The following is an 18,441-nucleotide window of genomic DNA, read 5'->3' on the forward strand; positions in this document are numbered from 1 at the left end:
GGCTGGCGAGGCTGATCCGTCGTGCTCGGTTTGTGATGCTCGGTCTTCCCCTTCCCGGCTCTCCCCTTCCTCGAGTCCTGGGTCTGCACGGTGCAGCACGGAGGCTTGTGTTTCAGATTTCTTCTTCTTTGCCTGATCTGAAGGTCCTTTTTAGCTTTAATTTTAAAATAGTTAAGAAATGTCTTTTATATTGATCTATTCACTGACCTCTGTTCGTTGGCAACTAACGCATCGAGTTAACTGTTCTTGATAGGCAACGAATTTCTGCAAGATATTTTTTTCATTGCAAAAAAACTTGGCGGGGGCACACGGACACACGTAAAATAACTTCCATGACTATGTATCGCTTCGTTTCAGTAGCAAAATATCCATAGAAATAAATAACACATCCTTTACTTTTTAAAAAGATGTTTAAGAGATTGTTTTGAATGTGCCTTAGTAAAATTTGTTGACATAAATGTATTTCACACCAGGATAGGAACTGTAGCTATTAGTTCTAATGTACTTCAGAACATTCTCCTGAGGATATAAGTCATTGACAAAGTTATTTCACTTCTGATTGTTATTGTCAGAATAAGGCTTGGCTTTATAAAACGAAACACTGGGTAACATATTTGTCATAATTCAGTTTGTAGGTTGTCATAAGATGCCAAAAGCAGTACGCTGTCCACATCAAGGAGAGCAACATGCAGATACGAGCATATTTTTTCAGATAATGTGTTTTTCAGGATGTTTTTTTTCCATATTACACACTTGACCTGTGTGTTACTTTGATTATGCTGGAAGTTCACTTTGCAAACAGAGTTGAAGTTTGGGATCAGTTCTTACTACATAAAGAGCTGCATGAGTATTGCCTGAAGTATTTCAGGAGGGTACCCTGACTGTTGATACAGTGCGGGAATCATGTGCCAGAAGGCAGCTGAATTTAACACTGCCTGAATATACTGCTTATTTTAACTAAAGAAAGAATAAAGGAGGAAGGATCACTAAACTACACATCAGTTTCTGTATGTAATTCTTTCCCCTGAAATCATTGTATTCAATCTGCACTGAAATCTGAAATTTGGGGTTTTTTTTGTTTGTTATTTTGTGTGGTCTTTTTTTGTCTGTTTTTGTTTGGTTGGTTGGTTGGTTGGTTTTTGTTTGTTTGTTTGTTTGTTTGTTTTCCCCCGCAAACTTAATTTACAAATGGTGAAAAGCAAGAGAGACAAGTTCCCAGCACTGTAATTGGTAGAAGAGTCTAGGTGAGAGTGATGCATCTTCCTTACATGCTTGTTATCATCCAGGTCCAACTTTGAATTGTCTGCATCACAGAGCAGCATCAGGACTCCTTGCAGGAGCTCTGATTACATCAGAGATGCACTGCAGAATTCAAAATACTGCAGAGGACACTGGGGGGGACAAACATTTGCAGTGCAATTTTAGCATGTTACTCATGATTTCTGTTTCTTTCCCTCAGAAGGGCTTCCTTAATAATTCTTTCCCCATTGTCTAAAAGTCTGGTGCCCTTCCTGAATTACAGCTGAAAGTAAGGGCAGTACAGATTTCTAGTTCTATTTCTTCACCACACATAATGGATAAGAATATTGTTTTGTGCAAGACAGGTTTTTGAAAAGATGTTGTATCTTGCATCACCTGTGCACCACCCCATTCAGAGTCACCAAGAACCCTTGCTATGGGCCACTTACTCTGTATTATTGTAGTTTCTACTACATAAGCCAAAACAATGATCAGGATTGTATAACATAGTGAGAGACAGTTCTTGCCCCAGTAAGCTTACAAACAAAATAGGAAATGATGCTCAAATAGAAGTGATTTGCCCAAGATGAGAACACAGTCAGCAAGGGAGTTGGAAAGATGAACTGGGCTGCACTAACTCTCAAGCATTCAGAGGGCAAAATACTGTCTCAGACAAAAAAGGATTTTACCATTGGGCATTACTTAACCAGAGCAGTTTTATTTGAGGATTTTACTGTTACAGCATATCCTTAAAGTTCATCTTGTTTAATCATTGGGAAAATTGTTGCTATATGCTAATGTGTTTATCTGACCTTATATTCCAGTGTGTTCTTTTTAATCCTTAACACATTTCTTACAGCCATCCCCAATATCATCAGTCTGCAATGTATAAATAAATACGAGCTCATGGGCAAAAAAACCCTTCCATTAATTAGATCTCTCCCCTCTTAAAGCAGTACTGACCATCATTCTGTAGAAGCATCTTCCAAAGGAAAATAAGAAACATACAGAGAAGTATGGGTTTGTTTTTCTCCTTCCTCCATTCCTTCAAGTCAGGCCATCTTCTCTATTGTTCTTTATTTCCTCCTATTCTTCCCCCTTAGATATGATGCTGATATCTGAGGCAAAGAACATATAAATAACATATGTACAGCATCAAATACTATAGCTGCCTATGTGGGATCTGTGGGCTTGTCAGTTCTGGTTATGGAAAAAGAAGGAGCCACCTTTTATAGCTGCAATTATTCAGTGTGTTACACAGAGGACTAATTTGTCCAATTTATTGCCTTGCACAGGTCGAGAAGCTGGGAGCAAGGAAATAAGTTCTTTTTTCTTTGCTCTGTTGTTTCGCAGTTGATGCCTCAGGGTTACAATGTGTCTGACACAGAGACCATTTAAATTTCCTTCTCCCCATTTCTTCTCATTGTGTCAATAACGGATGATGCGGTAGGAGATCAAACTAGTGACAGAGATGAACTGCCTCCTCATTTTTCCTGGCTGAGATTCAGAGGAGAAGTTGTTGCTAACCAACATCATCTGGTGTTACAGAAGGGAAAACAGTTAACAGCTCCCATTTATCCATAGCCTTGTGCCAGTAATAGTCTTTACTCTCTTTGGGCCAGCCCTGCCTTAGGACATAGTTGAGGCAGAGGGGCAAATGCTTGTTTCTAAATAAAACAACAGTTGCTTTAAGAAAAGGAGCCCTACATAAACATACATCAGGTAGCCATATTTTCCCACATCAAACCTATAGCTTGAACTCCCAGTGGCACTTCTGGTGGTGGTGTCTTGGGAATGCTTTAACAGAAGACCAGCTCTGAGGTCATTAGCAGTGGTGGGACTGTATGTCAAGGTAATTGCAAGTTCAACTGTTCGTACTGCATCTGTTCAGCATGCTCTAGAGAGCAGTATCTTCACCAGCCATCACTCTCCTCAGATCCCTTCATTTATCTGGATCCTGCAGCTTTGCCAGTGGTCAATGGCAGAGTGTCATCATCTCTCATGAAAATCCATTGATAATCCCAGTATTAGTTAGAATATACTACCATGTGACTTTTTAATACAATTACATTTCATGTTAATGTTCTTTCAAAAAAAAAAAAAAAAAAAGACTTTGAGGTCAGCAGGACTTTGCTCAGTCTTTCTTGAGGCAACAGACAAACTGAAATTGATTGTAAGTTTATTTGAGCTCAGGCCTGTGGGATTTATCATTGTTTGCACCCGCTTCCAGAGTGGTTACATCCAGAGGAGTTCAGAATTGCCCAACCCCTGCCATGGGGATTTCCAGAGTCGTAACTCTGGAGCAAAGACAGAGCAACTCAGCAATACAAGTAAATATGTAGTGATAAGGCACTGAAAGCTAAACAAAGTTAAGATTTTGGCATGGAGTGTTAATTGTCAAATAGCTGTTCTCAAGTCACTAGCAATAGTAATAGCACTTTGTGCCAGATGCAAGATGGCAAAGCTTACTTCTTTGCTTACCTCAGGCCAGAAAATAGTACCACAGTGCTGGGAAGGGCTGAATCAGCTCTGTCCATTTTTGTACATTCCTGTAGGCTTTCTTTATCCACATGCCCTAAAAGTAAGTAAATTAATTATTTCCTCTTGTACTGAAGAGGGTTACAGGTGAGGAATCAGGAAATGCCACCCCATCCAAAGCTCACCTGTTTGCATGAGTATGTAAGGAACTGCTCTGTTCAGAGTAAAACCCCCTGGAAAGTTTAGGAGCAGGACTGAGATATTGTTTTATTGAAAGCAGCATTCCAAGTCCCCTTGCAGCAAAGGAAAGCCCATGGCTCTTGAACTGAAGTGCAGCTGTGTTTGAGTACTTTGCTATTGTGTATTCCTGGGTTTTTCTTTGTAATAGGCCTGTAACAGTGTTGGTGTGGTTGATACACCCCAGGTTCTACAAACAACAGTTCTGTGTTTAAGGAAGTCACCCTATGAGGGGTATAGGCACATCAGGGTGCCTATCAAAGGGGAGGTGAGTACGGCTCAGAAAAGAACAAAACTATGTACTGCTACTGAAGCCAGTCATGTGTAGTATTTATTACTTTCCTGTGAACTCAAGGCCAGAAAGTCAGAATACTTATGCATAATTAATAACTATTTATTGTACAATATATTTAATAAGTAAATACTCATTAAATGAAATTCATCAGCTTCACAGATCAAGCTGTAGCTGACTGGAAGATGAAAGATCTAGAAGCAGTATTGTCCAACTCTCCTGTGTATGAGAAGACTTTCAGTTTCACTTCTAAAATACAGTGCATTAGGAAAACAAAAAGTTTAACATTTCCAGTACCTGCTTCTTGTACTAATTTCAACTCCATGGTCACTTCATTCCACAGACTACATGTTGTGTGAGCAGATTTTGAATGTGATTTTCAAAGCTGTCATAAGAATTTTTTCATTTTCTCTATTCAGAGGTGGAGGCAGTCACCTTGGCTACTGCTTAATCCATCCTAAGGACACAACCCTATTACTGCATATAGGGTGTCAGCTATATCAGAAATAATATTCCAGTGCTTGTATAGAAATGTATTTCTTTGCAATGTTTTTGTAAAGGAGGCCGCAAAAAGGGAGCTGTTATGTTGTTAAATGTATATAAACTATACAAACATTTTACATGGTCATCGATGTAAGTGGGTTTTTTTCCCCAAAATTGTTTCCGTATGGACTTTTAGAAATTAATCTGTTAAAAATAACTGCTTTTTAGAAGTATTTACTGAACTACAACATACCTGACTTCTGTTTCTTTCTATATATTTCATGGGTGCTAAAATACTCTAAAGTTTTTTATGTGTAGTAGTTAAATTAAAATACACAATTTCCTTTCCTACAAAACACACTTGAATTCTATGTTCTTATGTGATACTGTCATAATTTTTACACTTTCATTCTGAACCAAGAATATCCCATTATGTACAGGAATTATTCCTTATTTCCCTCTATATCCACTGGGAACTGAGACCTCTCTATCTGAGACAGGAGAAGCCCTACAGTGGCTCCTGAATAGAGTAGCAGTCCTTAATTAGAGCTCCTGAACAAAGGAGCAGCCCTTAGTAGAGTCAGTTCTACTGAGATGGATAAACCCAGCCTCAACAGAAAAGTCTTCTGTCCATACTCAGCTACTACTCTTTTCTTTCCAGTTGCTTTTATCAGCCATAAATGTTTTTGAGCTCAAATCATTACATCTGTTCTGAAGTTGAAAACAACCTCTCATTCACTCACACCATACACCTGCTTTTTGTTCCAGAAGACACTTGGGGAAGTAGTGAAGTGATGTGAAGTTATCTTCCAAGATGACGCTTCTACCTGGAGAAAATTCCGACTATGACTATAGTGCCCTGAGCTGTGCTTCAGATACTTCCTTCAGCCACCCATTCTTTCCAGAAACAGAAACTCTTAAGGGAGTCTTTTACCAAAGAGCCAAGCTAATTCACCCTCAAGAGGATCTCCTGAAAGGCTTTCATCCTGAAGATCGGAAGCATCATATTATTATAAACGTAGGGGGCATCAAGTATTTGCTCCCATGGACCACACTCGATGAATTCCCATTGACACGTTTGGGACAACTAAAATTCTGTACTAATTTTGATGACATTCTAAACATCTGTGATGATTACGATGTGACATGTAATGAATTCTTTTTCGACCGCAACCCAGGTGCGTTCAGGACAATCTTGACCTTTTTGCGGGTTGGAAAACTTCGGCTTTTGCGTGAGATGTGTGCACTGTCTTTCCAAGAGGAGCTGCTATACTGGGGGATTGAGGAAGAGAATTTGGACTGGTGCTGTAAAAGGAGGTATCTGCAAAAAATGGAGGAGCTTACGGAAATAAATGAACGAGAGGATGACCTCATAGAAAATGAAACAACAGGTGAAACAGTGGAGGAGACACAAATTGGCTTGTGCATGAAAAAGTTGCAAGACATGGTGGAGAGGCCTCAGTCTGGCCTGCCTGGAAAGGTGTTTGCGTGCTTGTCTGTTTTATTTGTAACTATTACAGCAGTGAACTTATCGATCAGCACCATGCCTGACCTGAGGGAGGAGGAGGAAAAGGTAAGTTAGCTTTTCAGGATGGAAAATGGTACATGCTGGGAAGAGCAGAACAAGTACAAGGTCTTATAGTATTGGTGTCAATGGGGATTTTGCATCTGTCTTTAGGGGGGGAAAATAACACAAAGAATATTTGAAGTCTTACATGATTATGTTCAATCACTTGCAAGAGAATTAATCATATCAAATTTTATGTCCAACGAAAATTTTGTTAGTGTGCACTCTTCTGTACCACTGTATATTACCTTGTTAAGCTTTGTATTTGCTGTTTAGAAAGCTGATCTTACCGAGCAGTATCTTCAGTGAAATAGTAATTCCTTTCCGAGTTTTGCATTTAACTTGTTCAGTTTGTTTCATGTTTCCCCATAGCAATGGCTTCAATTCCTTCAATATTTTGGGTTTTTTAAAAAAAAAAAAAAAAAACACACCACAGAAACCTCTCTTCCTGTCACCATACCAACTAAAATAGTTATTATCCAGTGCCAGTTACAAGCTCCTCCTCTTTCCTGCAGGGTGAGTGTTCCCAGATGTGCTACAATATTTTCATTGTGGAGTCTGTCTGTGTGGCATGGTTTTCCCTGGAGTTCCTGCTCAGATTCATCCAGGCAAAGAGCAAGTTTGCATTTTTGCGGAGACCACTAACCCTGATAGACATAATAGCCATTCTGCCATACTACATCACTTTGCTGGTAGACACCACCTCAGTGGGCTATAAAAAGCCAAGCTCTGGGAGCATCTACCTGGACAAAGTAGGTCTGGTCCTCCGTATTCTCCGTGCCTTGAGGATTCTCTACGTCATGCGGCTGGCCAGGCACTCCCTGGGGCTGCAGACGCTGGGGCTGACCGCTCGCAGGTGCACCCGGGAGTTTGGGCTCTTGCTGCTCTTCCTCTGCGTGGCCATCGCACTGTTTGCACCGCTCCTGTATGTCATTGAGAACGAGATGGCAGACTCCCAGGAGTTCACCAGCATCCCCGCGTGCTACTGGTGGGCCGTCATCACCATGACCACGGTAGGCTATGGAGATATGGTTCCCAGAAGCATTCCTGGCCAAGTGGTGGCACTGAGCAGCATACTGAGTGGCATCCTCCTCATGGCATTTCCAGTCACTTCCATCTTTCACACCTTTTCACGCTCCTACATTGAACTAAAGCAAGAACAGGAAAGAATAATGTACAGAAGAGCACAGTTCTTATTAAAAACAAAGTCTCAGATAAGTGATGTGTCACAAGGGAGTGATATTTTATGCCCCAGTATCTCTTCTGAGACTAGGGACAATGAATGAAATTTAAGTTATTATTTCTCCTGATGTCAAGTAAGGTTTTGTTGTATCAGATTCCATCTTTTAATTCGCTTTGGAAGCTTTTTACAAAGGGAACCCTCAGATTAAAATGAAGGAGCTATTAACCAGGAACTGATGTGGTTTGAGAAGTCTATTACGCTTTTTCTTCTCCTCACCAATATATTGTATAGGACAGATCTTTCACTGAGGTCGTACAGTGGGATTTTAGGAATAGAAAGTTCTCTGACAAAAAAAAAAAAAAGAACAACATATAATTATGTACTTGACAGGTTGTTTTGCTATTTGTAATACACATACATTGTGATTTGGTTGGAAAAATACAATCATTAAACATGGTTTCATTTTTCTTGTTGTTCTTGTATATAAATAATGTAAATACAACCAAGTTAATGGTGAATTTCTTTCCCAGTAAAATGCCTTAGAGCATAATGGAAATAACCACAGATGTTAGTCCCATCGTGATCTTAAAAAAACATGAAGTACTATTTGTCATTCACAACAGCAATGGTATATTTCTTTGTAAGTCAGCCCTAAGCATACTAGAAAAGAAGAATTGAGCTGTTTGTATCATAACCTTGCTAAAGATGTAAATACTTATAGCTCACCAGCTTCAAAATGTAATTGAAATTACAGTGTTGATCCTATGCCATCGAATGCAGCATTCCCAGAAACAAAGTCTTTACGTTTTGTAGATTTAATATTATTATCAAGAAGTTACTAGCTGCAAATCAAAAGAAATGTGCATGATGACATGCCAGTCATTCCCTACCATCTGTTTCCATGTTTTCACTTTACCTCAGATATAAAACAGAATTAAAAGAGGCCCGTTTCCAGGGGACACCCCACTATTACTTGGCAGATCAGTGCTGCAGCTACCAATTCACATCTAGCATTTGGTTCTTTAAAAGGAGCAGAAAATATGTGGTCGTGGGAAGTTGCCAATGGTGAAAAAAAGAAAATATCATTTGAGTCATGGAGTGGGGGATACTGACAACTTTATAGTTTACTGTCCTCAATCATGAGGGAATTAAGACTTAATTAACTGTACTTTTGCCATCATCACTGACATCATAGTAATGGAGAAAATATTAAGTAGGATACGAATAACCAATTAAGGTCCCGGAACACAGCCACGTATTCTTCATCCACACATATATCGGTCTAGGTTCCTCTGCTGAAGTCAGTGGGAGCACATAGGCCAGTGAGACACTCAGGTCTGGGAAAGGTTTCTATGGAGATTAATGACAGATCTCCCATTTATTTTATAGGGAATGAGACTGGTTTGCGTAACAAAGTCCAGAGCTTAAAAAAAAAATTAAATCCACTTGTTTGATTTCATATGTGCATAGAGGTAAAGAAAAGCTAATCCTGAGTTTCAGCTTTCCTTCCCTGTCTTTTTCAGCAAATTTACTTATTAACAGTTAAGAGTTAGAGAATTTTAGAAGTTCCCAATGCTTGTCTATCTTAATTTTCAGAAATATTGTTGCTTATTGTCATTTCTGGAGCAGGTTACTAGAAATGCCAGAATGCATGATGGTTTTGTGATTTAAATTAAGGCCAAGGACACAAACATTGTCCTTTCAAAAAAGGTAGAATTAGTTCCTCAGCCTGTGCTGTTTGACCAAGCCCACGCTACATTTTTTCTTTCCAATTGTCTTAAAAATAGTCTGAAGGTGTTCCAATATACTTGGTCTTGAAGAATAATTCCATAACTTTTAAAAATGCACTTTACAAGTAACTAAGACTCTTCAACTTCTAAGACATTCTTCAACTTCTCGTAGGTAAATATGCCTATGGAGCACTACTGCAGAGTGCTAAAGTATTCAGTCTAAACTCTTGGCCATTAATTATGTGCCAGAGCTATGAATATAACCGGCTTTTCACTCTTGTTCTTCAGCTTTAATTAGAGTTGAACAAAAAACAGGAACATCATGATAAAAAAGGGACACATTTCATCCAAAATACTCTTCATTTCAAAACTGTTCAATCATCTGTAGCATTGGCTTCAACACAAGTGCTATACATCCTTCTACCTTTGTGTCAGCATTCGTTATAAAAAGAACTGGCAATTATATCAGTCCTGTGAGCAACAGTTGCTTATCTAAGAATGTGTTTGACAGGCTGAGCCATAAATAAGAAGCTCTAAGTGAATATAGGAAAAATGAAGACGTACCAAATAAAACCTAAGCTTATTTCCATGTTATACTAGCTAGTAAATGCTGAGGTCTGTCCATTTTCTCAATGTATTTACATTAAGTTAATGATAATTTATTTTGTATATCACTTCATTTTTTTATCCCAAAATTATAGCTTGATTCTAAAGTCCTTATCCAGGGGTGGGGGGAAAAAAAAAAGAAATTATTAGCCTGAAGTTGGGTGTCAGTTGAGCAAACCTGTGAAAGCATCTTGCCAGTTGCAAGTTCTGCCTAAGCCAGGAACAAATAAGCCATCCATGATGTCCCCTATGTATTTTTGTGCTTGGCAATACATTACCTGTAAGCATATCAACATTTTACTATGAATCACTGTAACATACCTGCTTATGTTTTACAAGAGGTAATCCATACTGTAGCCCTTATGCTAAATAAATCTAGCTATTAAGTCTTAAGAGCACATTTGTATGAAACCCACATGCTGTGTTCCAGCTTTTACTGTGAAGGCTGAGGGTATAAGATGATTATGCCTCTTTACAGTATATTTTCTGAATTTTTTGTCAAATTCATGAAAATTATGGATTGACTCAAAAGCTGTTTCCAGTGACACAGCTGACAGCTACGAAGTCAGCTATCAATCTTTTTTTTTGCATTTTAACAGCATGTGCAATCAACAAGAAAGCTCCAATAAAATATGAAGTCAAAGAATGTTTGAATTGCCACTGATAACGTGGTGCATGTCTCCAATAGAGATAGGCTTGCGTTGCTATTTATATTATCCTCTGTATACTGCAGTAATATGTACAGTATGAATTCAAACAGCAGTAGCTGTGTTAAATTTGATTAATAAAGTGTTAGGCTCTCCTTTCATTTTCATGTGCTTCTTATGGTACAGACTGTCACACATGCTATAGACATCTTCAACAACCTGGGGTCAGTATGAGAAGTGAGTGGCAGCTAAAGCAGAAAAGGGGCTATGAGCATTGCTAGCTGAAGCAGACTGGCTGTGATAGAAAGCATTTACTAGGAAAGAAAATTACCTCAATGTAGAATAATTTAGGTACCAATTCAGCAGCTTGTACAGGGAAACCTTTTTCTTGCATGTTGTCCCAAGAATCACAATCACAATTAATTGGGACATAACTTTAAAATATTCTAACCATTTAACCAAATAATCTAACAGATTCAGAAAAGAACAGGAACGGTCTGTGGAGAATGAGAAAGAGAAAAATGCCTGGCAAACCCAGAATTTCCAGGTAAGGTGGTATACTAAATTATTTCTTCCAAAGTCTTTCCTTTCTCTACCTTTCTTCCTCAAAAAACAATTACAAAAGCATTAAAAAAATCACTTGGTGAGTGCAACACTGATAAATTAAGACAGAGCCACAAGGCTTCTCTAACTGTACATCAAAGAACATAATTTGCAAGGTGAGCTGGAATCATTAGTATTACACTGACATTTGTTACAGGTCAAGTTCTCAGGGAAATTTCTCTCTGGCAATGTATAGGACTTGTCTCCATTTGTCCCTTTGTATTTTTTCCACAGTAATTCCATACCTCAGATTTCCATAGTCAGAGGCTTTAGCAATGTCCAATTAAGCAATTAAAAAAAAAGCATGCAGGACTGACTCATGGAGTTACACATCATCAGATGCATGTCTGAGAAGGAAAACTGGCATGCTTTCTACATTCATGACTTGTGTGGGTAGAGTTTAACTGGGTATTCAGGCTGATGCAAAACCAAAAATTTTTTCCTGAAGGTTCTCATTCCTACTGCTATAGCTCTGTAACTAAACCCCAAGTTTCATAGGAATCTCTGTGAACAAAAGCTTTCCACTAAAACTGTCCTTTAGGCTACAGACTGACAGAGTAACAATTCATTTTAGACATTTACTGAAGTGTCTGAAGTAGCAGCTTTGTGAAAAGATCTGAATCACCACTGGGAGATATGTAGTTGTTTTGTTGGTTGGGGTTTTTTTGTTGTTTTGTTTTGTTTTGTTTTGTTTGTTTGTCGTTGGGTTTTTTTGGGGTTTTTTGGGGTTTTTTTTGTTTTGTTTTGTTTTTGTTTGGTTGGTTGTTTTGTTTTGTTTTAGTTTTGTTTTGGTTTTGGTTTTTTTAATAGATGGAGCCTAGAATGAACTAGATCCCTAATTTGGGTGTCATATTAGAAGGCCAGTGTTAGTATAGATGACTTGGAGTCTTACTCTTCAGTTGCACAGAATCAGCAATATAACTAACTTGAACGCTAACTCCACATTATTTTTCCTTTCCACATCTCATTCACTGCATGTGGAGACCAAGGAATATGAAGCAGCACAAAGAATCTGGATCCAGAGAGGTCAGGGTCAACTTGAAACAACAAGTCAGCAGCAAATATACAGTTCTTGGCAGCTGATGCCTGACTGTAAAATAGCTCTGTTCCATACAACTACTGGTTTGAGGCTGTTTTCTGGTTTGCTTGTTTGTTTTTTTTTCCCCCTAGTTAAGAAAAAGACTGGTAAGTTTAAACAGGAGTAAAGGAACATACACAACAATATACAGTACTTCTCAAAACAAAGCTACAAAATTTCAAATCTCTCTCTTGGTATTGCAACAGGCTGAAAATCGGACTGGATACTCCTTACCCTACATAGATTTAACTGACTGCATTTAATCAAATATTAAACAACAAAAAGTGACAAATGTGACTTTGAAGACTGTGACATCAATCTCTGCTCATGCATGAGTCAGTGACATTAAGCTCTAACCTGACCAGTTGATGGATCCAAGTGTCAGAAAGTTTCACATTTTTAGAAATGAAAATGTTGAGTAATGACTCTATCAATAGCTGCTGCAATAGGATATGTCCCATTTTTTTCTGTCCTAATAGTTCTGTTGGCTACCTCATGCAAGATTTGACAGTGAATTTAGTATCTCTTTATCCAGAAGATGATAAGGGTACCAAAAATACAGAAAAAAAAAATAGCCTAAGTACAATGCCTTCTGAGGTAATGGAACTGTTGCATCTCATAGGCACAACAAGTGCAACCTACAGAAACCAGACAGAATGAAGGCATAAAACTAGAATTCAAGGTAGTGGACAAACGTCACCCCGTCAACAAAAATACACTTCAGAAGTTCTATTGCTAAAGCAGAAAATGCTTAACACTAGATTTACCCATTCATTTACCACTTCCTCTCTGGCATTTTAATAATTCCATTTCAGCATGTCAGTGTTCCTAACATGGTAATGATCATATAAACACCAGGAAAAATACAGAGGAGTTTAGATGCAAAACATGCAATTCAATGAATTGGTTCAGATCTGTGCATATTTTGTCTTCTCTGCAACATTACAGTGTAAGAGCTTAAGACAGGTTTCCTTGTTTGGTAGCTGTCAGTCACTATGTAAAATCATACACCACAAATAAAAATAAATTCCTAGACCACAAAGAAAGTCAAAGAGAATTTTGCCTGTGCTGCCAAACTGAAAGTCTTCAGAGTTCAGCCTATTAATTACTGACAATAAAACACGACCTTTCTCCTTTTTTGCTCATTGTTTTCCTCTGTAATTTTCCAGCACCACCGATCTCCTGAAATACTCCCTAAAAATCATTAAAGACATTAGGAATGTTACTAGAAATGCCAAAAGCATGAAGAAACTGCAGGATCATAGTATCAGGGGATGTTTCTACCCTGTCCAAAGTGGGCTTTTACTTTCTCTTTGCCTGTGGGAACTAATCCAGAAGCAAATGTCACTTGAACAAAGTTCTGCCATAACTGGAAACACAGCAGGCCAATTAGGGTAATTAGAGCATATTTGCTACACTTCATAAATATTAATTCATTATCCCTGTAGCCCTTGTGACATGATTTGGACAGCTTTGTGCACCACTGAAGTCAACTAAGGCACATAAACACATCTAATACAGACAAGCTAAGGTTTCAGCTTCTCCTTTATTTGGTACACATTTTAATGACTGCAGTTTCGTAGCCCATCTTAATCATGGTCATAATTTTATTCCTCCATTCATTGTGGGCCCAGAAACACAGGGCTGTAACCTACAATAATTAGCATACTAAAGTAACTGACCTGAAATGACAGTACTTCCCAGCCATCGTCTGGAGATTAGAATTTTCTAATGTCTCCATTTAAGGACTGAGGGGCAGGACCCCGGAGCAGAATTTTGTGTTTCTCCCCAGGTAGAGACATAAACAAAGGAAGGCAGGAGTAATAGAGATTTTGCACCCATTGGAAGTTAATTAAAGATAAAATATATTATTTAACAGGGAACAGAAAGCAAGAAGGATAGGAATTAACAGGGTAAAAAGATTATGGGGGTAACAAGGTAAGGAGGGATAAATTTCCAAAATACAAAACCAGGCGCTGTGTTGAAGCTCCCTTTGTACTGGATCCCAATGGATTGATGTGGATTGAAGCTGGATCCTTGATGGATGCAGCTGGATAAAAAGTTCTCAGGCGTGGATGAAGGCGGGAAATGAGTTTGGAGAACAGGCCCAAATCCCAAGATGTCCACCGTCCACGGGCTGGAACAGGGAGCAGCAGCAGAAAGAAAGCAGCATGAGTCCCGCTGAAAGGTCCAGCAGAGAGAGAAAGAGACCCTCTCTTGCCCCCTTTTATAGTTTCCAGCAGGAAGTCCTGAAGACAGGAAGTGGGACTAGAACAGGTCTCCGCCTCTTCTCATTCAAGCCAGCACCTGGGGGTGGAGCTGGGTGTGTCCCAGCTAGCACATACTCCTCCCTTCATATTTCAGAGCTCCACCTCCCAGGGAAAAGCAGGGGTTTTAATCCACCACATCTAGAATCCCAGTTCATTTGATTCTGAAACTAGACAGCTAATTTTATGGTTTTCAATCACACAAGTAAAGTGGTCAGCAAGTACAATAATATTCAGCTTTCTACTAATAATAACAATACAATTTAATGGTGCCCACCTTCAGGAAGAAAGTTGTGTGGATTAGTGGAAGATTTTATAGTTAGTTATATACAGAAATAAATTTTTGACACATTATTGGTCAATGATGAAATGCTCTCATTTTCTTTAGAGATGCACCTCATATCACAAAGGAGCTGAGTGATATCATCCATAACTGTTACAGCAGTAGTAGTTCCCAGGTCAGCCAAGGAAAAGATGACTCCATTTCACTCATATATAAAAGCACATTTTGGGAAATCACGAAATATTATCCGCAAGCAAACCAGATCCGACATGTGGGATTGCAGGTGTCTTTCATTTTGGAGAGGAATACTTCTGGGGACAACCTGAGCGGGGAAAGTCAAGACTGGAAAGCATCATGCAGCACAGTAAGTGGGTCAATTTATTTTAGTTAGGTGAAAACAGAGAGCACAAATTGAACACGGGTATCACAGGATGAAAACAAACTATTTGATGGGAACAGGAAAGAAATATCATCCATACCAGCATGAAGTAAGACATCTGGGCATCTGCGTCCCACCAGAGAGGCTTCCATAAGCCCTGAAATTGTGCTAATAAAACATTCCTGTTGATGGGAATTGAATAAACCTGCACGTGTATTTTTTTCCCACTGACTCCTGGCTCTTCACTGGCAGCAGGAACCCCGTCCCACAGCCAAAGTGCTCCAAACACTTGCACATTTAAGTTTTTCCATACTACTGATATGCAAAGCCAGAGAAACTGCCCTGTCAATAAAAATGTCATTATTTGCTGTATTTGAATATGATTGTACTTCTAACTAGGAAAGCTAGAGTACTCAAAACGCATGACTAGCCATAGAGGATGTGTTGGTCAGTGCCTCTAGCAGAGTCAAGAGATCCTGAGAAACGTCCTAACTCCTAGCTGTGTTTGGGTAAGAGAAGGGGTTTCATCAGTGCAGAGCAGAGTGTGCCACATTCAATGATCCCACATTGCCATCTACGGGCCACTCCTGGCAGTTCTCGTCTGAGTCACGAATCCCTGTCCTACAGCATCCATCAGCATGAAAGGATGGCTAAAATTCTATTTTTAAGAATTTTTCGAACTTCGAAGAAAATATTCAGCTTTCAATTTCATTTGCCAGAGCAGGCTGTCAAGATCTGCAAGGAAACTAGGATGAATTACATCACCGTAATTTCCGGGAAGTGTAAAACATATATTGACACTTATGGGAGTTTATTTGGCTGGAATATTTTGTAAGTGACATTTTTCAAAAGGCTAATGCAACTTTTTCTGGCTAAAATTAGCAAGCTTCAAGGTCACATAGGGAAAATGTGAACACCTCCATCCCTTGTATAAGAGGAGCCTGGAAATTAAGCAGTTATTTTATTTATGAAAGAAATTACAAGACACGCTTCAAAGGGGAGGAAAAAAATCATTCCCTTAGTGGTAGCTGTGCAAGTGCTCAATATTCAAGCAGTTTAAATGTGCCTTACCCAAACCTCTCCTTCCCACTTCACAAGCCCTGGCACTCCTGCTGCTGTGGGACCAGAAAAATTTGTCTTGCTTAAAAATAAGTAAGAAGAGAAGATTCCCTTACCCAATCCTCCCTGCAGTCACACAACTGCATGTATCAGTCCAAGTGAGGTGCCGGGGAAAGCCTATGCCAGCACTTGTGAAACTTTACTCAGTGAGGCACCTGCCATCACCTAGTGGACTGGACTCCAGCAGGGCTCAGCCGAGTATTCCCGGCCATCCCAGATACCCATAGTAAGCTGGGAGCACTCTCCCTGCAAAGGAGAGATCTATTTCTCTCCCTAATGACAGAGAGAACCTGCATCTATTCTTAACCCTTAGATGTTTAATGTCAGAGAAAGGTAGCCCCATACAGACCACATTTTCTAACAGAAACTATGAAATTGCTGCTCTTTCTTTGTCGGAGGATCAATCTATATTTCTCAAACTTAAAACATATTTACAACAAGACATGAAGACATCACTGTGTTTATGCTCAAAAGAGAAAAGAGCTGTCACTAAGCACTGATCTGCAAGCAGGCAAGGAATTTAACACCATGGATAGGTCAAGCTCAATAGAAAGAGCAGTCAAGTCTTTCTGTGCTGGTAAAGCAGTTGTAAATAGCAGCAGGGACTGTTCAGAGCAATGGGCTGCATGGCAAGTAAAAGTTAAGCCTTGTGAATCCCAAATGTCATAGAGCGTAAATTTGTAGCTCAAAGGGCTCCTTCATTACAAGGTCACCTAAACCTGAGGTTCAGGTGTCCTGCTCTCCCAGAGCCAGCCATGAACCCACACCCACACTTCCCTCACAGAGGCATTTACACTCCTTGTGAGTCATCCATCCACTGCTTTGCTGGGGTTACTTTTCTCCTTGAAAAGGCTCCCTGGGGAATAAATAAACATCAACATCTGCAGAAGGAAGGGCCAAAAATGAGCAGTTTCCAACAGGAGGGACAGTGGCCACACTAAATTAGAGTCACCCATGGATGAGGGAGAGAATAGAAGCAAGGGAGCTGTAAGCTTCACACGGAGAGAATAAAGGAGAAATTCTGCTCATGGGCAAGCAGTCAGCTGAAGATGTTCTACAGTTAACATAAAACAAACCTTGCCTTTAGGAAAAGGAGGCTTTTCACATTCATTCTTGCAAACAAACAAGATAACACCAAGGCACTAATCTCCCATTTGTCACGAAAAGACTAATGACTTTGTGAGCTTCTGTTCTAAATTAAACAGCCACACAGGGAATATCTGCTTCCCAGTTGTCTGATGTTTAGGGGGAAAAAAAAAAAATCTAATTCAAAAAGTGCACTTACAGAAGGGACAGTGCTGTAGCTTCTTACATCTTAGATAAAATTAAACTTCAGTGGTAGGGATGCACACACAGTGACCACACTGTCAAGTAGTTGGGAATAGACCAGCATACTCTTTTGCCTAGAATTTCTGCATGTGACTTTGGCTCTGAACTTGTACAAGTAGAATTGCTTAAGATTTAAGTAGCTTTGTCACCCTTTCTATTTCTGCACCCCTACAACTCACTGGATAGAGAAAAAACAGCTAAATAATGAGTAGGGTGCAATCCCTATAAATAAGAACAAATTTCCTGTGCTATAGTTAATTACAGTACAGCTATCTCATCCTCCCAGCTGGACCTCTGCAGGTGTGACAGGGGTGAACCACATGGAAAAAGATGCCCAGCAGCCTGGAAGTCTGTTGCTGTTGTCAGCGGTGCCTGAGCAAGGCCTTTTGTTCAAGTTTTGTTACTGCTGGAATATAGAACATTCAACACCATGGTGTTATCAGTCTCCATCCATATCTGTATTTTGACCACCTGTGCAAAAAGTTAAAAACTTTGTTATTCTTAGCAATTGTCATATTATGCTAGTAGAACAATGGCTTCTTTATCTTTTAGAAGAATTGTACATCGATGCTGCCATTGGTTTTAATAACAGTGCAAAGGAAAGGAAATAAAGAAGGAAACGTGATAAGAACCTACAAAGTTATCAATGTTGAAAAAGGCTAACAAGATGAGGATGTTAAGTTTAAGCCTGTCACCATGAAAAGTGAAGAAACGATTTAAGCAACTGCATCCAAAAAATAATTACAAGAAACTTCATCTCAGAAATGGTGCTTTGAATGGACTGTAATACGACTCTAAAGATGCTTTAACTGAGAAGGTTACCACTAATTAGGGCAATAGAACTTTGGGCAGAAAGCACAGGCAAAGAATTAAATTATTGTTTTTAAACTATCAATACTCAGATATTCCCTGGATCAGTGG

General features: G+C 39.3%; 1 protein-coding gene across 1 annotated transcript; it reads left to right on the forward strand.

The window, feature by feature from the left end:
* Positions 1–5,543: 5,543 nt before the first annotated feature.
* Positions 5,544–7,582, forward strand: KCNG1 (potassium voltage-gated channel, subfamily G, member 1). Its single transcript, XM_008941404.1, has 2 exons — positions 5,544–6,302; positions 6,812–7,582. The coding sequence occupies exons 1-2, from the start codon at positions 5,544–5,546 to the stop codon at positions 7,580–7,582; spliced, it is 1,530 nt and encodes a 509-aa protein (XP_008939652.1).
* The last annotated feature ends 10,859 nt before the right edge of the window (positions 7,583–18,441 follow it).

Source organism: Merops nubicus, unplaced genomic scaffold, assembly GCF_000691845.1.
Source record: "Merops nubicus isolate BGI_N331 unplaced genomic scaffold, ASM69184v1 scaffold24065, whole genome shotgun sequence".
In the NCBI taxonomy this organism is placed as follows: Eukaryota; Metazoa; Chordata; class Aves; order Coraciiformes; family Meropidae; genus Merops; species Merops nubicus.